Source organism: Acipenser ruthenus, chromosome 53 (genome assembly GCF_902713425.1).
Source record: "Acipenser ruthenus chromosome 53, fAciRut3.2 maternal haplotype, whole genome shotgun sequence".
In the NCBI taxonomy this organism is placed as follows: Eukaryota; Metazoa; Chordata; class Actinopteri; order Acipenseriformes; family Acipenseridae; genus Acipenser; species Acipenser ruthenus.
Genome location: NC_081241.1, coordinates 7374994 through 7399835, shown reverse-complemented (window position 1 = coordinate 7399835; position 24842 = coordinate 7374994). Strand labels below are relative to the sequence as shown.

Sequence of the window (24842 nt, the reverse complement as noted above, 5' to 3'; positions counted from 1 at the left end):
AAGCAGTAAATGTCCAAAATAAATATGATACCGCTTTACTGTGGACATTGTCAGATAAATCTCAAGTGCCTTTACCAATAAAGCTTCAGTAAATCATAAGATTAACCGGTAAATCCAGCAATCTATTTCTTAATTCCGGACATTCCTTCCTTAGTAAATGTTGACAGTTTCCGCTAAAACGTAAGATTTTCCAGATCTGAACTTTTAATGTAACATGCAAACTGTTCAGAAGCAGAGTGGCTGATTACCCTGCGGGGGCTCCCTATTGAATCTCTCCTGTTACTGCGCCTCACACTGGTGCGCTGTCTCACTCGTGTGGGCTGAATAAGTGCAAGCAAGGGTCAGCAGTCACCTGGAATGAGGCTATCCTTCCGGCAGTCATACAGCATTCCCAGCTGGAAGGGTCGTCCGAGAGCTGCCATCTCCAGCGTCTCATCCCCTGTATTAGCCATGCTTTATCGAAGAAGAGGCCCTACAAAACAAGTGTGACACATCTGATCAGTAGCTTCCATCTTCAAGTGTAGTCCAGTGTTGAGAAAGTGAAATTACATTACCAGACTGCAGCTTTGTAAATGATAAATATACAGAATGGAAATCAATGTGCATTTTATTATGGATTCATTATCATCATGGCTGTAACTAACTATGAGGACATTAGGGTCGTGTCCTTGGGTTTTTTTTTAAAATTTTAACAGTGGTCTCTGGTGCGCTGTGACCTGAGGACACCCTGGCTGACCTAACCCTCCCTCCCCCCGGGCGGCACTCGAACAGGCGACGTCCACACCATATGTCCTGCACTCTACCAAGTGGTTTTACTGGATGCACCACTCGGGAGCCCCTTGGTTGTTTTTAATGCTGATGCTCATGTATAAATTCTGGTAAAGTGCAAAAGACTCCTTCGTTTTCTCTGTCGGTTTGCTGTGTAACATAGATTTGGAGGTTGAATAGTAAAGACCAAGCAGTCAAATAAATACTGCAGCTAGAGCTTGAAACCTAAGCTTGACCTGGTAGAATGTGAGCTCTGGTTATGGCCCTGATTATCATGTATAGTTGGGGTTAAGCAGTCACTTTAATGTTAAACCTCATTTTTTGTACTTTAATCAGGGTTGCCACCCGTTCTGGTTTTGCCTGGAAATCTGAGCGACTTCCTGGGACATTAAATGTCAAAGTATATGATTTATTTATTTATTCATTTTTGTTTCAGTCGTGTCTAGGGGTTTCCCAGCTGTAAATAATATGCCACATTTGTTGAGATATTAGAGTTTGTCCACTTCATCCGCCATGCCTATACAAACTGGTCAGCTGTCAAACACTGTAGCGTCCATGTGTTAACATGTCTGTCGATGCCTCTGCCCTACATCACACTCTTTAGATTATTAACTCAAATATCCTGTGCAACACGAAGAAAAGTTCATTCCAAACCCTTAACTGTTCATTCTTTATTAGAAATGCAGGGATTTGTAAATATTTGTCAAAGATAGACTTGCTTACATTTTTGACAAAATAAATACTAGCCGGTTGTCACACTTGTTCCAGGTTTTGCTGTAATAAAATACAAAATAGAATGAAAATAGAAAACATCTTGTGCCGGTAAGTTGATGTAACAACTGAGCCAGTGAAACAAAGCACTTTCCATGCAAGACATTAAAAAAAGAAGACTGTCGGTCCATTTGAAACAAGAAAATACCTCTCCATTATGAAGGGGTGTTTGTGAATCCTTTACTTAAAAGTATTAATGAATATAGACTTTGCTTTTTCTTATGGCAGTTTGTTGCAATTCCTTTAGGCATATTCCTAGTTCATATTAGTTTCATAGCAAAACAAGTTTATTCATGAATGATAAACAGCATGTTTACCCATTTTACACTTGTCATTTGAATCTGTGATATCCCTACATTTTATATTTTCTGACAAAGACACATTTTCTTCAGTATCATGCATCTGTTAACCGCATCATTTAAAAATGTTGCCCTTGTGTATTTGAACCAATGCATTTGACCTAGTGCTTGCCTATGGTTAAGTGGCATTCAAAATATCTATGCGTTAAGTTTTAGGACAGTTCATTTATCCTTGGTTGTTGGTATCTCTGCTCACCAACAGAGTTGTCTGTTATCTTAATTGCTCAGGTTGTGACAAGCGTCAGGCTTCAGGACACACCCAGCACTTAAAGAAACGAGTTGTTTTCCACATACAGGGGCGAGGGAATGTTTCGTCACATTGGGCTTGCTGCCTTAAAGTGTCCATCTGTTAATCTCTCTCTGACCTTTTCAAAATCATTCCAAGACGTATCTTAGAAACTGTTGGAAACACTGAAAGAAACTGTCCATCAGTTGAGTTGACTACGCCACAAACAAACTTCTCCAGTGACATTTGAACCAGGGATCTTCCTTATTCAAAACTGAAGCCCCGAGGCTCTAGAACTACCCCAAGCTTGTATGGATGTCACAGACATTTACTTTTGTACTGTGGGCGTGTGCACGCGTCTGTGTTTGTAGTGACTTCGTTTCTAGCTGACATTGAAACGATTACGGTAGAAGACAAACAAATATGAAAAAGTGCTCAATATAAATTATTATTATGAGTTGGTATATTGGGATTTGGTCATGAGTCACCAAGAAGAATGCCTGTAACTTATATTTAGATGAAATTACATCTCTAAAAACAGCCTAGAAAGGGTTGAAATGCGATTGTAATACATTATATTAGTTAGTTTATAAACTGTAAACTGCACCATACAGCTTACTTGGCTGTGGCCCAATGCCCCTGGTAGCTAAAAGTGCTTCTCCTATCATTGTTAGAGCCAACAAGAAATAAAAGGGTTCAATTTGCCAGAGAATATTTGTGTTCTGTCTACTGCATGTGTTTTCTATTTAAATATAATGAGCATTAGATAGAATTTGATCATGTAAATGAAGCACATTATCTATGTAGGTGACATTGGTACCTAGTTTCTCTATTTCACTTCAGTCGTGTTATAATTCCCCTGGTAAAAAATGAAACGGTGGTACTACCTCCCAGCTGAGGGAGATATTTATTTTCCTTCATTTCAGTGCCTTTAAACTTTAGCTTTTTATTTTCATGAACTTTGAGGAGGAGCCCCTCTGTCAAAGAGTCTGCATACTGTATTGTGAAGAATGTGGTTATCAAGTGACTGCAATACACTCCAGATAGGACGGGTGTAAGTTAGATAACCACGAGAGATGACAAGTTAAAGAAGAGCCCCTCACCCCCTTGATTTTACACACTCTGTTTTAACAAGTCAATTTGTAAACCAAGAAGTTAGTTAGTTTAGTTTAGTTTTTTTTAAAAATGTATTTATTTTATTTTGGATACATGAGTGTTTGTAGAAAAAATATTGGCATAAGAAATGTAAAATATGTGCTCACACACCCCGAACTGTGTTTGTGTTGCATATAGTGGGTTGCAGAACATCGACACAAAAGCGTTTCTAAAAGGACAGTAATGTGAACACCACGAGGTCAGTTGGCCACTTGGCATCTTAAAACATCGTATTTTCTGAGCTGACCGTCACAAACTGGACATTCTCAAGATCACCCATCCCAGTAATGAGGGGCCCAACTCAACTAGCACCTTTAAAGTTTAGCTATTTTCATCTTGGCTAAAATAACAAACTCTTGAACACTGTAGCTTGGGAGAATATGACTAACACACGCACACACACACAAGCACACGCACACACGCGCACGCGCACACGCACACGCACACGCACACACACACGCACACACACATTTACTTTGTTTTGGCTTTTTTCATTTCAAAATGTTGTCGCCGCTAGCATCTTAATAGTTGTAACAAACTCTTGAGCTTGTCTAAAATGATATAATAGAACATGAACAGAAAACATGGATTTATTTTTTTCTTCATTTCAGCACTTTGTAAATATTTTCATCTTGATTAAAATAATTGTCAAATTAAAGAATATAACAAACACACACACACACACTCACACACACACATACACTGAGACACAAACTCACACACTGAGACACACACACACACACACACACACACACACACACACACACACAGAGACACACACACAGACACACACACACACACACACACACACACACTGAGCAACTTATTTTCTTAATTTCATGGGTTTCAAACTTTTGCTTTCATTTCCAGGAACAGATCTGTGAAGTGTAAGGGCAACAAAAGTGAATAGTTTTACAGTGTGTGCCCGTCAGCCTAGCTGTTGTCAGTATTTTGAAAATGTTTTGATGAATACATATGATTATTGTTTATTGTTTTTTCAATTCCAGTTAGCATAACTGAATTACTGTATATAATTACAATGTTTTTTGGGATTCACACAAAAGGTTTAAATGATTAAAAATGCATTTATTTCAGGACGTTTTGGACAAACACCCTTCAGCTGTGAAGAAAAATTGATATTTTTGATATCAACAATACCAATTTTGATATAAAAAATGTGACAATTACTGATTTCAAATTATATATATATTGTAGAACACGTTTGTGTTCATTAGCAACAAAAACAAGTGCTTCATAAAATCACAAAAAAACAAGCAAATAAAAAAACCTTCTATTGCTTCATTTTCCTGGTTACTCTACAACACAATCTATTCGTTTTCACTTTTCACATGTATTGATGCATAGTCACAGGATCAAGTGTTATTTAAACTCCTTTTGCTTCTTGCAGCTTATCTGTCAGCAGTTTTACTGTCACTTTCTCTCGTACATTTGAAAGCATGCATAACCCCTCAATATAAAATTCATTTTACTGTCTTCAGTCATGTTTGCTCAAGTCTTCAACTTTACTTTCTTTCAAAATAAAATATTTCCTACTAAAATAATTGATTTTTCTTGCATGAATCTGTCAATGCAGAAGGCAATTTCACCAAAAGATCCACAATAAAATGATAAACTATAGTTTTAAAATGTATCCAGGAGGATTTGTTTTAATTTCAATAACATTCTCTGTGTTAATTCTCAACACTCCATTTTACAGCTCAAACTCTACTTTTCAGCATAACAACTACAAATATGAATCCATAAATAATTCTGGCTGGTTTGAGTGTATTTTTACTTTACTATATACAATAATATTAAAAATAATAATAAAATAAACAAAAATCATGCATATTAAAATGTCACTCACCAGACTTCTGAATAATTGAATACAGGATTCAGGTTCAGCAAAGCTCTTGGTTATTTAAGATTAAATATCTGCTAACTTATTTTCTTTTTGAAGATATATAGAAAATAATAAGAAAAGTATTCTTCACGCCTGCAAATTCTGAGGTTACTTTCTTGTAGTTTGCTTGATCTCTCCCAACCACTTTTCCAAAAACCTGCCCACTTTCTGAAAACCCCGCCCAGTGCACAGTAAAAACCCACCCACTTCCTGAAACCCCGCCCAGTGCACAGTAAAAACCTGCCCACTTTCTGAAAAACTGCCCAGTACACAGTATTATTATTATTTATTTCTTAGCAGACACCCTTATCCAGGGCGACTTACAGTCGTCAACAATTACATTTCAAGAATCACAGTACAAGTAATAATACAATTAAGAGCAAGATAATTACAATGATGAATACAATGACTTGAAGGGCCTGCATTGCACATGTAAAGTTATCCATCAGTTTACCAGCTCTCTTGATCTGAAACTTGAGTTTATTTTTGCCACACAGAAAATCTCATGCATAATATACTTGCATATCTGTGGAGTGCCCTTTCCCTTCTGTTGCTCCTATTAGAAAATAGACATGAACAACTTCTGTTAGAGCTCTTAGTCCTAGGAGAACCACTGTGTAAATGTGATGGAATCACCCCCACAGCACCTCACACCAGCTGCCCATGTACACTTCACCCTGAGTTTCCATGATCACAAGTTCCTGAAGACCCTGATCAACGTGAACCAAAGACCGCTAAACGACAAGCCTGGCCTCCCCCCACCCAAACCGAGCTGAATGAACAACAGAAAACACCAGCAGAGGCCCGGAATAACAAGAACAAGCTTGTTTCCATGTTTAGACTGTCCATTTCTCCTGATTTATCACAGTATTAACAATGTGTTTGACTGTTGTGTTAGAGTGTCTAGTTCTGTACAGGAATATAAGAAGGATGGAACTCCAGCCATTGGAATAGTTGTGTCAATACCCTCGATTCACCATGAAGTGTGATCCTGGGCTGGAATCACAATATGTGCTTCTGCTGTTTCTGTTGAGATGATACAGAGACAGGGATGGGTTTCACAAGAAATGAAGCTTACCTGTGTTTCTGATTTCCAGGAGCTATATAAAGCTCTAAGAGGCAGGGTTTGGTTCTGAGGCCAGGTTTAGACAAGCAGGCTGAGCAGAGACTGCTGAATCAGTGTGAGAGGGGCAGAGAGGAGAGAGTGGGACAGGAGTTTGAGAATGGCACCCTTTGTCACAGCACTCCTTCAAGACTGAAGCTTTCTCCCAATGGGACAGGCCCATTCCCAGTAGAGACTCTGAATGCGGGCGGGACACTGGCCACACAAACAATCCCACCTCCTTCCAAGAACCCAGTCCTATATACAGGACACGTGATGGGTTTGCATGAGAAATCCTGGAGTGAGTCAGAAGAGATCTTTCCTTTCTACTGGAGAGAAATCGAGGACTCTCAGTATATCTGCAGGGACAGGTCATGTGTTCTCATGAGTGATGAAAGGCTTTGCAATGATAAGCTGTGAAGCTCTTTGGTCCTTCATCACACCTGCAGATATATCTGGAATGGACTGACGGTTCAGCTTTGGGTTTTCACTTCTCAAAAGACATACAGCAGCCACCAGATCCTCTTCACTTGCATTAGCTGGCAGAGTTATTGAAATCATGCTGTAGTTTGATACAGATTTGTTCTTCTAATATTGTGGAGTGTAGAAAAGGTATAGTGATTCAAGCAGTACTATCACTATACTCCAGTGAAAGAAGTCTGAGTTTGCTCTGCAGCCCTCCTTCACAAAAGGTTTGGCTTTTTTTTGCAATTGGTTTATCATAAGAATGAACTTCAGCTTGGGTGTCAATTTTTACAGTGACATCACAGGCACTGTGACATCACAGTGAAGTCAGAACTTTCAGTTTCCCAGCAATGACATACACAACAGAACAGCACAGACCTGTCAGCACTTACTGATGCTAGACCCCTGCAATATGAGAACCAGGCAGAGCCACAGTGACTGCTTCAGTTGTTCTCCAGGTCCCTGGCATGGATTCTGGGATGTATAAAAGCTGCATCTCCCTGTTGCCAGTCGGTTTCAGTTCCAATGGTAGAACAGCACATCAGATCCTATTGCAGTGACTTTGAGAGAGGGCAGTAGGAAGTGCTCGCTTCACTGTCGAATCCAAGACTGCACACAATCCTGATGTTTCATTCACAAGGAACAACAGTCTCCACAGTGATAGGACTCTCTCTATGTGTGTCTCATTCTGGAGAACAGACTTCCACCCCAATGCAATAACATACAAGTTTCCTGAAGGATTTAGAGGCTGGTGGGAATCACTGAGGAATGATCATGCATCCCTCCAGAACAATTTAAACACCTTGCAGACTCTCAACCTGCCAGGACCAATCACTGTCATCCTGACTGGCCTTGGTAGCCCTGCACCCTACTGATAGTGGTATGGCAGGTGACTCAGTCCCAGGGGTGTCCTACACCCTATTGACAGTGTTATGGCAGGTTTATCAGTCCCAGAGGGACCCTACACCCTACTTACAGTGGTATGGCAGGTTTATCAGTCCCAGGGGTGTCCTACACCCTACTGACAGTGGTATGGCAGGTGACTCAGTCCCAGGGGTGTCCTACACCCTATTGACAGTGGTATGGCAGGTGCCTCAGTCCCAGGGGGTCCTATGTCCTACTGACAGGTGTATGGCAGGTTTATCAGTCCCAGGGGGTCCTACACCCTACTGACAGTGGTATGGCAGGTTTATCAGTCCCAGGGGGGTCCTACACCCTACTGACAGTGGTATGGCAGGTGATTCAGCCCCATGGTGTCTGTTTTGACACTGATGTGCTCGTCTGTCTGTTTAGATGTTGTTTCTTGAAGGGTTTTTAGGCTCCTCTGTAACAGTTCGTTCTTCACTCTTCAATAATAGCAATGCATTGGAGCAGCTGTCCAGCAGATATTTCACATGATTCCCTTTGATTGGAATTGAAGCAGCTCACTGTCACTCTGTCACTGTGTAATATTGCATTATACTGGAGAGGAATCCTGGGTTTGTCTGCAGGCATTGCTCTCTGATGAAAGCCAAGCTGACGGACGTCAGAGCGTTTTACAATGGAGAAGAAACCAGTTTGCAGTTCTGAGTGAGGCTCTTATTACCAATGTTATTACCAATGTTTCTGATTATTTTACGGTCGCTCCTGAGTTAAGCAACATCACTTGAGTTGAGTGAATTTCTGTAAAATGTCACTTTTTAATTCAATAAGATGATGATATAAGATCATTTTGTATTTATTTCTGTTCATTTTCACAGTAAAATAAACCCAATATATGTGGCAAAGTTTTAGTATAAAAAGTCTGATTCAAGTTCTACACATCTTACCACGCAACCCCCTCCTCTCACACATCATGTGTTATATATTATATTTGAAATGGTTAGGATACACAGGTCCTTATTATCACAGCGTTTACGACTGGTAACATTAGAGCTATCAGGGTCGTTACTGATCTGAACAGCAATGCAGGGGCATTCCTCAGTGCTGTAAAATGCAATACAAAAAACACCTTGATCAAAGAGAAGCCGATATCCAACCACCATTGTATTGAGGTAACTAAACTGAGTTCTTTGTTTCTGACAGCAGGGGGCGACAATGTCTCAATGTTGGAGGTATCATATTCGGATTTATCTGTTCGTAAATGTTGGATGCCACGTGTAAAATAAGGATTTATGTTCCATGTATTTTTTCACAGAATTATTTGTTAGATTCCCAGATTTAACGTGTCAGCTAAATGTGACTTGCCAAGTGTAAAAAATAAAAATTAAACACTGAAGCATTTTTTTTTCGGATTTAATTGTCATATTCACTTTAAATGTTGAATTTGTGATACACGTTTTCAACAATTTTAAATGACATCTGAAAGTATTTTTTTATTTTTAAAGTTAAATCTGGAAAAAAAACAACACTTGGTTAATATTTGTGCTTTTTTTTTTTCACTTGGCGCCCCAAACTTTGCTTGGTGGTTCAGTTTTGCGTTATTCTGAAATTGTGGAATTTTGAAAAGTAGAAATAATATTCCATGCTTTTTTTCACCACATGCAAAGGAGGAACTGAGCCGCCTGCACAGGCTGTATATGAGACCGCATTTTAGAAGCAGGTATAACTGTAGGCATACATGTCGTCGACCAGAAAAGTGAAGCAACTCCATCAGAACCCAAAACCAAACCCCCACATTACAGTCTTGTATAATTAATTATTAACAAATACGTTTCTGTTGATATTTGAGTTGTTTAGTCTAATTCATATTTTTAGTAACCTAGTGACTGACTTCAGGGTCACCAGTTTAACATTATAAAACATCAGAGTTTTTTTTCTCAATTTGTAGACAATGGATTGTTCAATATTGATAAGACAATAAAACACAAACATGAGTAAGGAATGTATTATTTACTACACAGGCTAATCATTAGCAACGTGAATACATTAGTTAACATGGATTTGGCTTTAGAAATCTATGTATTTATTGTTTCATTTATTTTAGAAGAATAAGAAAACAGTTTCATATTTGTCTTGTTTACTGACTGGGTGAATAAGTCAGCTCTATATTAACCCAAGTCCTGCAGACTCTGCTGTGTAACATACTTACTATCCCAGTTATATTATCAAGATATGTTAAATGACAGGGGGGGGGGGGTATGCTTACTATACCATAAGTCATTAATGTAGATTTACCATCAGTATTAATCATTCAGTTATTGCAGTAATATAACAGAATATGATTCCATCAATTCGATTACTAATACATCCATTCAGATTCTTCAATATTCATATTATAAATAAACATGCTCATTTTAATATAAGCCTATTTGATGCCCTTTTAATATTTATTACGGGGGCTTGCTTAATATTCATGAGAAAGGAGGAGGCGGGCAGTCGTGTTTTATGTGATGTAATTTTGGCGTTTCTGAAAAGAGAAGAATATTTTGAATCCAGCATCATATTAACACAGCAAAGCCCGGGTTTTATTTCCAGCCACTAGATGGCAGTATAAACCCATTGTTTTCGGAAGGTCCCCACGGAAATCTGCAGTCAAATTTCCTAAATTCTGCAAAGAGAAAAGCGCGTTTTTCTGCAAAGAATTTGTGAAATTCTTCTGCAAAGACTTAATGAAAAACAGCGTCAATGAGTATTAATAAATTTAATCTACAGAATTTAATAAATGAGAAAAAGTCAGTTAGTTAAATTCAATTTTTTATTAAATCACATTACTAAAATCTGAAAAAAACCTGAACATACATGTTTGCCATATTTTATGGAAATCAAAGAAGAAAAAAAAACACACATACAATAAAGCAAACTTTTGATTTGCTAAATATTGAAATACTAAGTCTCTCGCTCTCTCTCTCTCTCTCTCTCTCTCTCTCTCTCTCTCTCTCTCTCTCTCTCTCTCTCTCTCTCTCTCTCTCTCTCTCTCTCTCTCTGAGGATTGTGGGAGGGCTCTGCTGCGGCAGGGTTTGTGAGCTGTGTGAGAGCGGTAGTGGTGAATTTATCGCCATTTACTTATATATTTATTTATTATATATTTCTTAAACGTTTTTTAAAAGTATTTTTTTTTCTATTCTTAGTACTTTTTAAACGTTTTAGCCAGTGTGTGCCCGAAGATGGGCTCCCACTCCGGTGGGTTGCGGGGGCTTACTAGGCGCCACGGTTTTAAAGTTTTTCCCAAAAATAATGATTCTGTTGAAGATGTGCTGCTTGCCGTGGGGCGGGTGGTCGGTTTTGAAAAAATCAAATCCGCCTCACGGATGAACAAAGCTATAGTCTTTTTTCTTAATCAAGAAAATCTGGTTAACAAAATTGTGGAAGAGGGATTTATGTTGAATGATTCTTTGGTAACTGTAACACCGTTATCTACGTCTCTTACCAAGGTAATATTGTCAAATATTCCCCCTTTTATTAATAATTCATTAATTGAAAGAGAACTTTCCAGATACGGTAAAATAATGTCGCCGATTAAAACTTATTTTTGTTATTTTTGAATAATCTATTTTTATCAATGGAGAAAATTATTTTAGGCTCTTTTAACGTGAACGGGTGCAGGGATTTTAATAAAAGGGCACAATTATTTGATTTTTTAAACAGTAAGCATTCAAACGTGATTTTATTGCAGGAGACACACTCAGACAGCAGTAATCAGTCTCAGTGGCAGTCTGAGTGGAGGGGCGACTGCATTTTAAGCCACGGTTCTAATTTTAGTGCTGGGGTTGCTGTTTTATTTTCTCCAGGATTTGGGGCGGAGATTTTATCTATCGAGGAGATTATTCGAGGTCGACTTTTAAAAGTACAAATAAAACACGCTGGTATTTTTATTGATTTTATTAATATTTATGCACCAAATGTTGGGGCGGAGAGGATTTTATTTTTTAAAATGCTCAGTCAGGTACTCAGGGGTTGCAGTACAGATAATTTCCTCGTGGTGGGGGGGATTTTAATTGTACTATGGATTTTAATAAAGATAGAAACCACGGGGAACCCCATCCCCAATCTGTCAGGGAGCTGGCCACTGTATTAAATATTTTTGACCTGGTTGACATTTGGAGGATTTTTCATCCCACAAGTAGACAGTATAGATGGATCAAATGCAATCAAAATCAGCTGTTAGGGGCACGCCTGGATAGGTTCTATACTCCACAGCAGCATATTAATAAATTCATTAAAAGCAGTATAGCACCCAGTAGCCTTTCTGATCATCATTTTGTTTCCGTCACTGTTTCACTACCAATCCAATCACATTCAAAATCATATTGGCATTTTAATAACAATCTGCTACAGGATAAAAACTTCACTGATTATTTCGAGTTGTTTTGGAAAAATTGGCAAAATGAAAAAACTAATTATAGTAGTTTACGACAGTGGTGGGATATAGGGAACATTCAAATAAAGCTTTTCTGTCAACAGTACACACTCAATGTCACCAGGTCAGTGGATGCAGTGGTCAGTGAGCTGGAGAGAGAGATTGTTGAGTTTGAGAGCCAGCTGGCCAGCGAGAGCGATGAGGGGGCGTATCGGGCCTGCAGGAGAGGAGGCAGCTCCTGGGCAGCCTGCTGGAGAAGAAGGTGAAGGGCTCTCTGCTCAGAGCCCGCTTTACTGAGCTTAAAGATATGGACGCCCCCACAGCCGCCTTCTTTGCCCTGGAGAGGAAGACAGCGGAGCGCGAGACAATGTGCTGTCTGAGGCTGCCCGGGGGGAGAGAGGTCTCCAGCCCTGCGGAGCTCAGGCGTGTTGCAGTGAGCTTTTATTCTGATCTCTACAAGGCTGAGGGCTGCGACCCGGGAGAGATGGAGCGGCTTCTCCAGGGTCTCCCCAGCCTGGACAAGGAGGAGAGCAGCGGACTGGACATTCCGTTGGCATTCCCAGAGCTCACTGCGGCTGTGGTGCAGCTCTCCAAAGGGAAGGCTCCCGGACTGGATGGACTGCCTGCAGAATTTTACCAGAAGTTTTGGAACTGTGTTGGTGAGGACCTGTACCAGGTCCTGCAGGAATGTGTCCGGGATGGGGAGCTGCCGCTGAGCTGCCGCAGGGCAGTGATAACACTGCTACCCAAGAAAGGAGACCTCTGTAACATCAAGAACTGGCGCCCTGTCTCCTTGCTGTGCTCCGATTATAAACTACTTTCCAAGACTCTCGCTAATCGCCTAAAGACCAAGATTGGATCAGTGGTGCACACAGACCAGTCATACTGTGTGCCCGAGAGATCGATTTTTGATAATTTGTTTTTATTAAGAGATATTTTTAATGTATCCAAAGTTTTTAATGTTGATTTTGGTCTAATTTCACTTGATCAAGAAAAAGCTTTTGATAGAGTTGACCATGAGTATCTGTTTCGTGTTTTAAAAGCATTTGGTTTTGGCCCTGTTTTTAATTGTTTTATAAGACTCCTTTATCACAATGTTTTTAGTGTTGTGAAGATTAATAACAGTCTGACTGTCCCCTTCCCTGTGCAGAGGGGGATACGGCAGGGCTGCTCCCTCTCAGGGATGCTCTATGCCCTCTCTATAGAGCCCCTGTTACACCAGCTGAGGGAGAAACTGCTTGGATTGGCAGTGCCAGCTGCACCCAATGCAACCCCTATTAAACTCTCCGCATATGCTGACGATCTCAGCGTGTTTGTTACAACTGATCAAGACGTCGCTGTGCTGGAGTCACGCATTATAATGTATGAAAAGGCAACCTCAGCACGAGTAAACTGGGCAAAAAGTGAAGCTTTTCTTGTTGGCAGCTGGGAGGATACCACCCCTCCTTTACTGCCTTCAGTTTTAAGCTGGAGTAAAACTGGGGTCAAACTTTTAGGTATTTATTTTGGGAATGAGCAATTCATGCAGCAGAACTGGGAGGGGCTGCTGGACAGGGTGAAGGGGAGGCTGCAGAGCTGGCAGTGGCTCCTCTCTCAGCTCTCCTTCAGGGGCAGGGTCCTCATCATTAACAATCTTGTCGCCTCCATGCTTTGGCATAAGCTGGTGTGCCTGGAACCTCCCCTGTTTTTGTTAAACGAAATACAGAAATGCCTGGTGCAGTTTTTTTGGAGCGGGCATCACTGGCTGCGCCCGGCTGTTTTGTATCCCCCTTGTGAAGAGGGAGGGCAGGGGCTCATTGATATCCATAGCAGGATGGCAGCGTTTAGGCTGCAGGCTGCCCAGAGACTGCTGTACACACCACAGCTGAGCTGGAGAGACCTGGCGTTTTGTTTGTTGCAGAAGGCAGGGAGGCTGGGCTTTGACAGACATTTGTTTTTAATATCTCTTGATTGTTTTAGTGATGCAGGGTTGGAGGGTTTTTATAAGAATCTTTTAAATGCTTGGAGACTTTTAAAGATCACAAGGTCAGAAGAATCACAGAGCACACAGTGGGTTTTTGAAGAGCCTCTGTTTTTTAACCCCATTTTTAAATGCAAGGTTTTTAGCTCTGTTTTTTTTATCCACTTTGTTTTTTAAAGCCGGTTTTACTAAACTGGGGCATTTAATTGATTTTAATCTTTTTAGTTGGAAAGCCAGCAGGGTTTTAACCCCTGCACTGAATATTAGATCAGAGTGTTTCCTGGAGAAGGTGCTGAGTGATCTCCAGGCATCTCTCTGTCCGGCACTCTCCCAGTTTCTGAGCAGGTTTCTGGCGGAGCGCGTGGCTCCAGAGCAGGAACCCCTGTTCCCCGCAGTGCTGGTCTCCCCTTCAGTGACAGTGGAGGAGGAGGAGGAGGAGCCGGCTGGAAAGCTGCTGTCACTTAGGAAGGTCACTGAGGTGGCCTTCCACACAATTGAGAAAAAGGCATTGTATGAGATCTGTGTGAAAACCAGACATTTTAATAAGCTGAAAGACCTGGTGGACACTAAGTGGAGGGCTCACCTTAGTGTCCCTGTTGATGAAGTTCCTGCCTGGAGGGTGCTGTATAAGCTTCCCTTGCCTAAGCGCTCTGGAGACTGCAATGGAGAGTGCTGCATGGCATTTTTGCCACAAACCGTTATCTTAGCCGAGTGGAACCGGGGGTCAGTGTCCAGTGTCCCTTCTGTCCCGCGGAAGAGACTGTTTTCCATTTGTTTGTGGATTGCCCTCGGCTGCAGCCCTTCTTTTTGTTTTTAGAGAACCTGCTGGCTTCCTTGGGGGTTACTTTTACTAAAACTTTTTTTGTTTTTAGTGTAAAGTATAGTTTTGCACGGAGGGATAGGTGCTCATTGGTTAACTTTGTCCTTGGTCAGGCGAAATTAGCTATTTTAAAATCCTGAAAAAATAAGATTTTAGCCACTGGTTTTATAAATCCTATTAGTGTTTTTAGGATCCTGATGGTCTCCGGGATCAAGATGGAATTTGCTTATTTTAAAATGGTGCACGACCTGGACAATTTTGAGAGACGTTGGTGCATTGGGGAGGGTGTGTGTGCCGTGACTGAGGAGGGGCAGCTTGTTATGCTCTTGTGAGAAACTATGAAAGACTAAGATCTCATTGAACTGGACTTTTTGAAACTGGGATGAGAAATGTTGGATTTGTTATGTTTTTTTTGCACCAGTGTTTTTTTTTTTGTTTGTTCTGGCTTTATTTAGTTTTTATAATTGTTTTCTAATTTATAGAATAAAGGGATTTTAAAAGTCAAAGTCTCTCTCTCTCTCTCTCTCTCTCTCTCTCTCTCTCTCTCTCTCTCTCTCTCTCTCGCAGCCAGCCATGAAAAATGACGAGGCGCTTGCCCGTGCGCATTGCAATATTAATAAGCTGGATTCGCTAAACTGTGGGCTGCCAAGGGAATGTATTATTCCTTGTTATTAGGCTGATATGTACTTCTTTCTAATCAAAAGTATTACTTTGCCTCACATATATGGGCAATCAACATATTTCATATGAAACCCATTCGGTGCTAAAATCAAATAATTCACCTTGTTTCGCTCTGCCGGTGGAGCCGTTTTACCCCCTGACTTTCATCCAAAGTTGTGTCAGATTGAACATTCCCTTCACCCGAGGAGTGGAGGGGACAGACAGGGAGTTCAATACAAAGGGTTTCTTACAACACAAAACAGTCTAGTTCAGGTGGCAGATTGTTACAGAGGAATCATAATCAAGCCAAAACCCAGGATAGAGCGGCTCAGTGAATGTGGTTTGGAATCTGTGCAGGAGGGTCATTGTGTCAGAGACGCCGTAAAAGGACAGCGTGCCGGCATTAAAGTCCAGATACACACCTATTCTGGGGGAGCAGGGGGCAGTTATTGCAGTGTAATTGTTATTGTGCAGGGCAGAGTAACTGGAACCAGAGCAGCGCAAACTCCAGGACTTGTCATTGAATCCAAGGAGACAGGAAAGATCCTCTCCTTTCCTGCTGATTCCTTTATATGTGACTCCTATAGAAGCCCGTCCCCCACTCCACTCAATCTCCCAGTAACAGCGAGTCCCAGACAAACCCTCTCTGCAAAGCACTTGGGGATAGCTATCAAATCTCTCTGGGTGATGAGGATATCTCTGAGTCTCTCCCCATGTCACCTTTCTGTTCCCTTCAGACAGACAGAGGTTTCTATGCGCTGTGTTGGGGTCCAGTGTGAGTTGACAGGAATCTGATTGAAGAGAAGAGGACGGGTAGAGGAGAGACAAGAAAATCAACAGTCATTGTCTGCTGCATCCTCAAATCACTCCCTCCTCCCTGCTTCACCAGACCCTGCTCCCTCCTCCATGCTCCCTCCTCCATCTATGCTCAATCCTCCCTGCTCCCACCTCCCTACTCTCTCCTATATGCTCCCTCCTCCCTGTTTCCTTCTTTATGCTACCTCCTCTCTCCTGCATGGACCCTGCTGCATCCTCTTTTCCCTGCTCCATTCTCTATGCCCCTTCCTCCCTGCTCCCTCCTTCATGCTCCCAACTCCCTCCTTTATGTTCCCTCCTCCCTGCTCCATCCTCTCTCCACCCTCCTCTATGTTCCCTCCTCCCTCCTTTATGCTCCCTGCTCCCTCCTCCCTCCTATATGCTCACTTCTCCCTACTCCTTCCTCCATGCTCCCTTCTTCCTGTTCACTACTCCCTCTATGCTCCCTCCTCCTTGCTCCCTCCTGTAGGCTCCATCCTTCCTCCTCCCTGTTCTCTTCTTTATGCTCCATCCTCTCTCCTGCATGCACACTGCTGCATCATCTCTTCTCCCTCCTCTCTCCTCCCTGCTACCTCTTGTCTCTTCCCTCCTCTATGCTGCCTCCTCCCTGCTTCCTCCTGCATGCTTCCTCCTCCCTGCTCCCTCCGCCCTCCTCTATACTCCCTCCTCCCTGCTTTTTTATAGACAAGTATATCTAGACTGTGATGTTTAAGGTTGATAATCAATAGATTTGATCTATAATTCTTACTTGAGATTTATTTCTGACTTTTGATAAGTTCTCTCTTTTTATTTTTCTGTCTTCAATAAACTGCTGCTGCTATTAATTAAACCCTCTTGCTGTTTGATTGTTTTGTTCATTATAATTCCTCGATCTTATCAAACTTCTTCAATTGGAACCAATCAAATGCAACTTTACATACAATTACAGTTCACTTAATGTTCCTACAGGGTATGTGTTGCCATTTTACCCACTCAGACCACTTGCTTACTAAATATCTTCAATAGAATATTGTCCACTCTTCAAATATCTGTCTAATATTTTTATGAGCAATCCATCCCACAAGTGCAGTGATACTGCAATATACATTTACTACCAGCACAGGATGACTGGGAGGGATAGCTGTTCATTTTACCCCACAACTGGTTTCACATGCATTGTACATGTATTAAAAGATGGGATGATTATCTATTCAGGGACACCAAGATATTTAGGGAGAGAAAGGTCTGAGTGGAAAAACAGGCAACAAATGCTCCACCCCCAGTAATTCTGCATGTATTAATCTGAACCAATACTTGTTGGAGAGGAATGTAGATTAATGGCTTCATAATTACTAATAAATAATAATAATTGCTGCCCTCAAGCTCCACTCCTCTCTGTTCTGTAGTGTTAGCTCTTCTCAAAATGGAGTGACACATCTTTCAATCAAATGTTTCAGTGCAAGCAGACTTACATTTTAAAAACTCAGCTCTGTTCTTTGGCTCTGGAGCCTGCAGACTGTAAACTGCAGCTTCATTCACTGGGCAGAAAAAGAGAGAGAGAGAAATAGAATTGAAACATGTGGATTAATACACAACACACACAACACTACAAACAGCAATCTGAAAAGAAACAAGGCTTATTCACGGCATTTCAGGATGTAAAAATCCGTACTTCAAGATGTTCATGATTACAATGAATATGTATTCCTTCTGTATCGGTGCAGCATCCAAAGTCAATGTGAACACGTCTGCCACTGCATTGAAGTCTTGTGTTCCTTCCTCTCCATCACATATCTTTACCCAACAGTACGGTGTTCATATTAGGACACCCTTATGCATCAAACATCGAGCAGTCATTGTCTTTTCCTTCCTCGGATCACTCCCTTCTCTCTGTTTCATGACTCCCTGTTCTATCCTCCATGCTCCCTCCTACCACCTCCCTGCTCCCTCCTGCATGCACCCTTCTCCCTCCAGTCTGCTTCATCACTCCCTGCTCCCTTCTCCATGTTGTCTCCTCCCACTTATGTGATCCCTCCTCCTTCCTCCTCCCTCCTGTCTCTTCCATCTTTCATGCTCCCTCGTCCCTGCTGCCTCCATCCTGTCTCCTCCCTTCTCTCCTTCCTGCTCCAACATTCATGCTCCCTCCTCCCTCCTCCATGCTCCCTGCTCACTTCTCCTGCTCCCTCTGCCATGCTCCCTGCTCTGCCCTCTGTGCTCCCTCCTCCATGCTACCTGCTCCCTCCTCTTTGCTACCTGCTGCCTCCTCACTTCTTCCTCCTCCCTGCTGCCTCCTCCCTTCTCAATACTACATTATTTATATAACCAGCAATCTGCAAGAGGTCTTTATTAATGTCTTGCAAGTCCTGTCCCTCCTCAAGCCATGGTCTATTTGAGAAATCTCTACCAAAGGAATCTATTTCACACCAACCTGTTGTGGTTATTTTGACTAATTCCCCCTTGCAGAAGTCCTCAATATGGTCTTTAAGTTCAGATACAGCTTTCCTCACAGTCCCAAAAGAGATGTCTGTATTGACAGTAACGATGGGTAAGTCTCCAGCTTCAGGAGGGGCACAGAGAGACTGGAAATTCTACAACAGGAAAGTGGAGAAAAGGAGTTTTCAGTGAAACAGAATGGGGTCCAAAACATTCCTGGGGAAAAGCAAGGATTCATTCAATTGGGGAGGTCTGTCTGAAACCATCCCAGTTATGGACTTGAGATTTTCTAACAAGCAGTGATGTTACCTGTAGAAAATGGATGTGATCTTCTGTCTCTGAAAGCTGTTGCAGCTCAGAGTTTCTATTTATTAGCTCAGCAATCTCCTGCTCCAGTTTCTTCATGAGTCCTTCAGCCTGATTCACTGCAGCCTTCTCGTTAGCTCCAATCAGCTCAATAACCTCAGTGTGGATCTTCTCAATGGATCGGATCAGCTCAGTAAAGATCTTCTCACTTTCCTTTATTTCTATGCATGCAGATCTCTGAGTGAAAGAACACAGTAGAGGAGACATGGTTAGAATTGATATCAAAAACACATCAGACATAGACAGTAAACAATATTAATAATAATAATAATAATAATAATAATAATAATAATAATAATAATAATAATAATAATAATAATAATAATAGACAGTAGGTTGAATGATATTGGAAGAAATTCCTGATTAATTAATGAACTAGTTATTCAAGTAGCCAGCTGTTGAAATCTGTATTAACAATGTTGCTAAATGTGTTGATAATATGCCCTAATATAATTATTTATTACACTGTATAATATAAACATTTTTTCTGTGGCTCCATTTTTCTCCAGTAGAAAGAACAGATCTCTTCTAACTTGCTCCAATATTGACACAACTCTTCCATGGCTGGAGTTCCATCCATCTTATAAACCTGTGCAGAACTCGATTATAACAGCATTGTGTTTGTGTTCTAACAGTGCCATTCTCAAACTCCAGTCCCATTCCCAACTCTCTCCTCCCCTGTCCCTCTCACACTTTCAGCACCTTCTGCTTATCTAAACCTGGCCTCAGTCCCAAACCTCCCCTCTTAGAGCTTTATATATCTCCTGGAATTCAGACACACAGTTAAGTTTCGTTTGTTGTGAAATCATCACTCTGTCTCACTGCAGCAAGAATGGCTTCAAACTTGTAGTCAGAGGATCAGTTTAGTTGTTCACTGTGTCTGGAGCTATTGAAGGACCCAGTCACTATTCCATGTGGACACAGTTACTGTATGGGGTGTATTAAGAACTGCTGGGATCAGACTGATAATACAGGTGTCTACAGCTGCCCCCAGTGCAGAGAGACCTTTACCCCAAGGCTTGTTCTGGGCAGAAACATCATGCTGGCTGAAATTGCTGGAGAAATTAAAGAAGACAGGACTGAATCCTCCTCCTGCTCACAGTTATACCGGACCTGGAGATGTGCCATGTTGAAGTGGTCAATGTTAAATAAGAACATAAGAAGAACATAAGAAAGTTTACAAACGAGAGGAGGCCATTCAGCCCATCTTGCTCGTTTGGTTGTTAGTAGCTTATTGATCCCAGAATCTCATCAAGTAGCTTCTTGAAGGATCCCAGGGTGTCAGCTTCAACAACATTACTGGGGAGTTGGTTCCAGACCCTCACAATTCTCTATGTAAAAAAATGCCTCCTATTTTCTGTTCTGAATGCCCCTTTATCTAATCTCCATTTATGACCCCTGGTCCTTTTTTCTTTTTTCAAGTCAAAGAAGTCCCCCGGGTTGACATTGTCTATACCTTTTAGGATTTTGAATGTTTGAATCAGATCGCTGCGTAGTCTTCTTTGTTCAAGACTGAATAGATTCAATTCTTTTAAATACTACTACTACTACTACTACTACTACTACTACTACTACTACTACTAATAATAATAATAATAGCACCCCCTTGCACCCACTTTCAGTGACTCCACAGCCTGTTTCAGCACCTCCACTTCTTGCAGTCTCTCCTGGATTCTCTGTTGTATTTCTGTCTGTGTCTCTCCCAGCTGCTTCTGTGTAGAAACACGGTGACACAGTGACATTTCTGATGGGGCATTGAGTGATATCCTGTCACACCCAACAAAATCAGTCAAAATGTGTGCATAATAGTAAGATATAACACCATCTAATCTACAGCTCACAACAATACAAAAGGACACTTGATCCATAGTAGCTGTTCACTAGATGGTATTGTTTCATACTAGTAACAGTAAGTGATGGCTGATGTGTTGCATTTTTTTTATATAAGCAACTATTTAACTGAAGCAACTTTCTCTTCAATATATATATATATATATATATATATATATATATATATATATATATATATAGTTATTTTGTGAAAGTTTCAAATAGTGTGTTTTTCCTCTTGGTGAGGCAGCCTTTTTGTTTTGACTTGTATGGTTTTTGTTTCGTTGTTACGATTTATCAAACCACTGTGTTGTCGACTGCCTGAGCCGTGACCAGTAGGTGACCCACAGGGTTGGCTTGAATACCTACGTGTTCAGTCACAGCGAATATACTGTTTTTGGTTTATAGCTGCGGAAGCGACGATCTGTTCAACGAAGAGTATTTTTGTTACAACCAGGACTGGTTAAAACACTGTTTGGTTTCTAGCTGCTGGAGCAGCGATCTGCATGGTAAAGTGGGAAGTGTTTATTAGTCAAAAAAGTGAAACACAGGACGTGGTATTGGACTATTGTTTATTACTGTTGGAAGGTGGCTTCTTAAACTGCAGTAATAGCACAAGTGTGACTTCATTCTGCTTCAAGGAATTCAATATTCATCCGTGTTTGTTCTGGAACCTGGTGGTAGTAGGGAGTACTGAACATCTTGGACTTCCCTTGCTTGTGGTGCGGGCCCACTCCTCCCGAGGGCATCACTGTTCTCTGTTCTCGCAAAACGTAGGATACACTGAGAGTTAAAAAAATGAATAGTATATACAGTACCTTGATTTGTCTGCATGTCTTAAGCATTAACATTTATTGTTACACATACAGTTTAAAAAAGGTTCTAGGTTTAGGATTGTGGTTTTTAAATTGGGATAGGGTAAAGAAAATTAACCACAAATAGCCCTACAAAGGTTTTTTTTAGTAAGGAATTGTGTCGTGTATTCAGGTTGGGAATTAAAAAAAAAATCTCTCATGTTGTTCGCACACAATACATTAACATAAATGCCATATTCTTCGTAAACGTGACAATTGTATTCCTTGCAGTAATATATAGTATTACTAAGGGATAAGATCTGTACTATGTTAAAAAAAGGACCCTGTCAAATCCTCCTGATAGGACAAATACAGAAATGAAAAACGTATGCCATGGTAGATATGAGTGCTCCTTATGTTTACATGGTTGTTGCACTACAGGAATTTACCATTTTTAAAATCATGCTGATATACAGTAGCCTACATATACTGTATGATCTCTGTTTCTTACAATAGCTAAGTTGGTTGGTATTGAACTACACGTATTTATCACGGTTTAGCAAAGATGTTAACTCTTTAGTTTTTAACTAACTAATGTACTGTTTCTTCCCAAACTTGTAATTGAAATACATGCATGATGATAACCCGTCTCCTGTTTGTTTTCTGGCCTAATTATACAAAGTACTGTATGTAAAAATATATGAAACAACAAAGCACATAATACTAAATAATAATACTGTATAAGCGTCCCGCTCAACAGTTTCCAAATGTTGGCAAGTATGATTCATTGCTAATATATATTACAGCGATATTCACATTCCCGTATGTAGCGTCACACTGTCGAATATATCCGATCTATTCATTTTAAATTATTTATTTAATATACAAAGTACTGTATGTAAAAATAAATGAAAGAACAAATATAAAATAATAACACTATATAAGCAACGTTTTTCAAGTACATCGTGTGATTGATGTGCACCGTGGCCTAGTTAGTAATCGCAGCATGGAGCTTAATTTTTTCCATGATTGAAACTCATGCTTTAACTTTTGGACAATCGCTCGCATACCTGCTGTCCATACTGTAGTGCTTCCCAAAACAAAAACACCTCCAGAAATGCAAAATAATGTTAATACGCAACACATTTTGCTAGTTAACGTTTGTTACACACAGAAATACACAATCAGAAATGTACAATCATACAATTCATTTTAAATTATTTATTTGCTGCTAATATATATTACAGCGATATTCACATTCCCTTATCTAGCGTAATACTGTCGAATATATCCAATCTACATGTTAATGTAAATTATACGTACAAAAGTCATTTTAAATTATGCATTTTTGTTAGGCTAATATATCAAATCTAAATCTTATCTAGCAGCATACTGTCAAATAAATCAGATCTACTAATTGATATAAATTATACTTACAAAATTAATTTTGAATTATTTATTGTTCATTAATATATCCGATCTACTTATTTCCTGGCTCGATCTACTTATTTCCTAGCCTAGGCTCGTTTACATTAGAAACAATGGAACCTCCCCTTTAAATTCTAGAGCTTGATCAACTTATTTCCCGATCAACTTATTTCCTGGGACACCGGGCTCACTCCACCAGACGGAAGAAAATACCAACACCACAAGAGTCCAGCAGCACCACACTACCAATCTTTCACTATATATATATATATATATATATATATATATATATATATATATATATATATATATATATATATATATATAAAGATACATATAGAAAATACAAGGAATATAAATCATACTAATTTTACACTCCAAATTCCAATGCACCACAAACTACCCAACTTACCCAGAGATACTGTACATTGTACTCCATAATAGTTTAGGCAGAGAAAGTAAAAAAAAAAAAAAGATGGCTCTTTAAATTGGTCTTAATATAAAATGTGTATCTGATTAATGTGAAACTATAGAATACAAACAGACATAAGAAATATTGCTGGGAAGCCTTATCTTCCATTAGAAAATGGATCAGAGATTTCCTTTAACCTGATTGGTCAATACGAGAGTTTAAATCTCTGATAAAGGAACTTGAATGTTATCTTTCAAACTATGTTTAATCACTGTTCCAAATCAATCCGCCCAAAAATACGTAAATACAGTATTTGTGTATTTGTTCTGCTTGTTGAAAGGCACTGCAACAGGTATATGTCATCTGTCAATGTAGACTATTCTGCTTCCTCTCTGTCCTATCTATCTATTCAAATTTAGTACAGCAAATAAAGTAAAAAAAAAATACATAATTGAGAATAGTGTTTGCTGTCTGCGGCAATGCAGTAACCACAATAGCAGCTAGTCTCCAGTTTGAATGACAAATTGAAAACAAAGTACTGGGCACGACATGTTAGCTTCTTATTCGACCAGCTTAGCATTCCAAGTGCTTATTCGCATCCCGTAAATGTTACACAAAGTGAATAAGTAACTGGGGTATTTCAAGGGTTAAATCGCTTTGGGCCACTTATTTCAAAGTTCATTCTCATAGAGGGGGAACCCATCTATGTTACCCATATGTATTTATATCCTGGCCCAAAATGGGTTTTGATACAAAAGCAGTGGGCAAACATGGCCCTGTGAGGCGAGTGAGTATCAATGGAATGTCCAGACAGTAATTTGAGTGTAAAGGAATAAACCATTTTATTATTATTATTCTTTACACAACTAAAATAATCAACAAAGAAAAAGAACGGCGTGAGGGAGGGGGTGCTGGAGTAATAATCAAAAAGGAGAGAAGTGCAAACGTCCTTAATCGTCTTCACGGTGTTCCCAGACATAAAACAAAAAGGATAAATCAAGGTGCCGCCCCTCATAAAGATGACTTTCGTCACGAGACCTTGGTAAGGGAAGTCCCGAGTTGGTTTGATGCCTTCTACTGTCGGGAGGCTGAATTACAGACCGAAACCCCTTTGACTCATCACAGGCCCCCATAGTATAAATGGACTGCACTCACAGATCTGAGCACCATTTTTATGTGATAATTACATATGGGTTACTGTGACTGAGCAGCTGTTGCAGTGGCGTGTGGGTAGTGATGTCACGGACCAGGAAGTAACAGTAAACAAAAGTCAATGGATGGAATGGTGGAACCGTTTTATTAAATAATAAAACAAAA

General features: G+C 40.2%; 1 protein-coding gene across 3 annotated transcripts in view; it reads right to left on the bottom strand.

Annotated features, from left to right (window-relative positions):
• The window catches only part of LOC117965739 (neoverrucotoxin subunit alpha-like), a 109661-nt gene that overhangs the window by 8233 nt on the left and 76586 nt on the right, over nucleotides 1-24842 (bottom strand). For 2 of the 3 annotated variants that reach the window (XM_059016629.1, XM_059016630.1), the window contains exons 1-2: nucleotides 5147-5311; nucleotides 353-472 (exon numbers count right to left, since the gene is read on the bottom strand). The exons of the other annotated variant lie outside the window; for it this stretch is intronic. In XM_059016629.1, the coding sequence (XP_058872612.1) occupies nucleotides 353-452 (100 nt within the window). In that variant the 5' untranslated portion in view covers nucleotides 453-472; nucleotides 5147-5311. Of the gene's footprint in view, nucleotides 1-352; nucleotides 473-5146; nucleotides 5312-24842 lie in introns of those variants that run through there. 3 annotated transcript variants of the gene reach the window in all.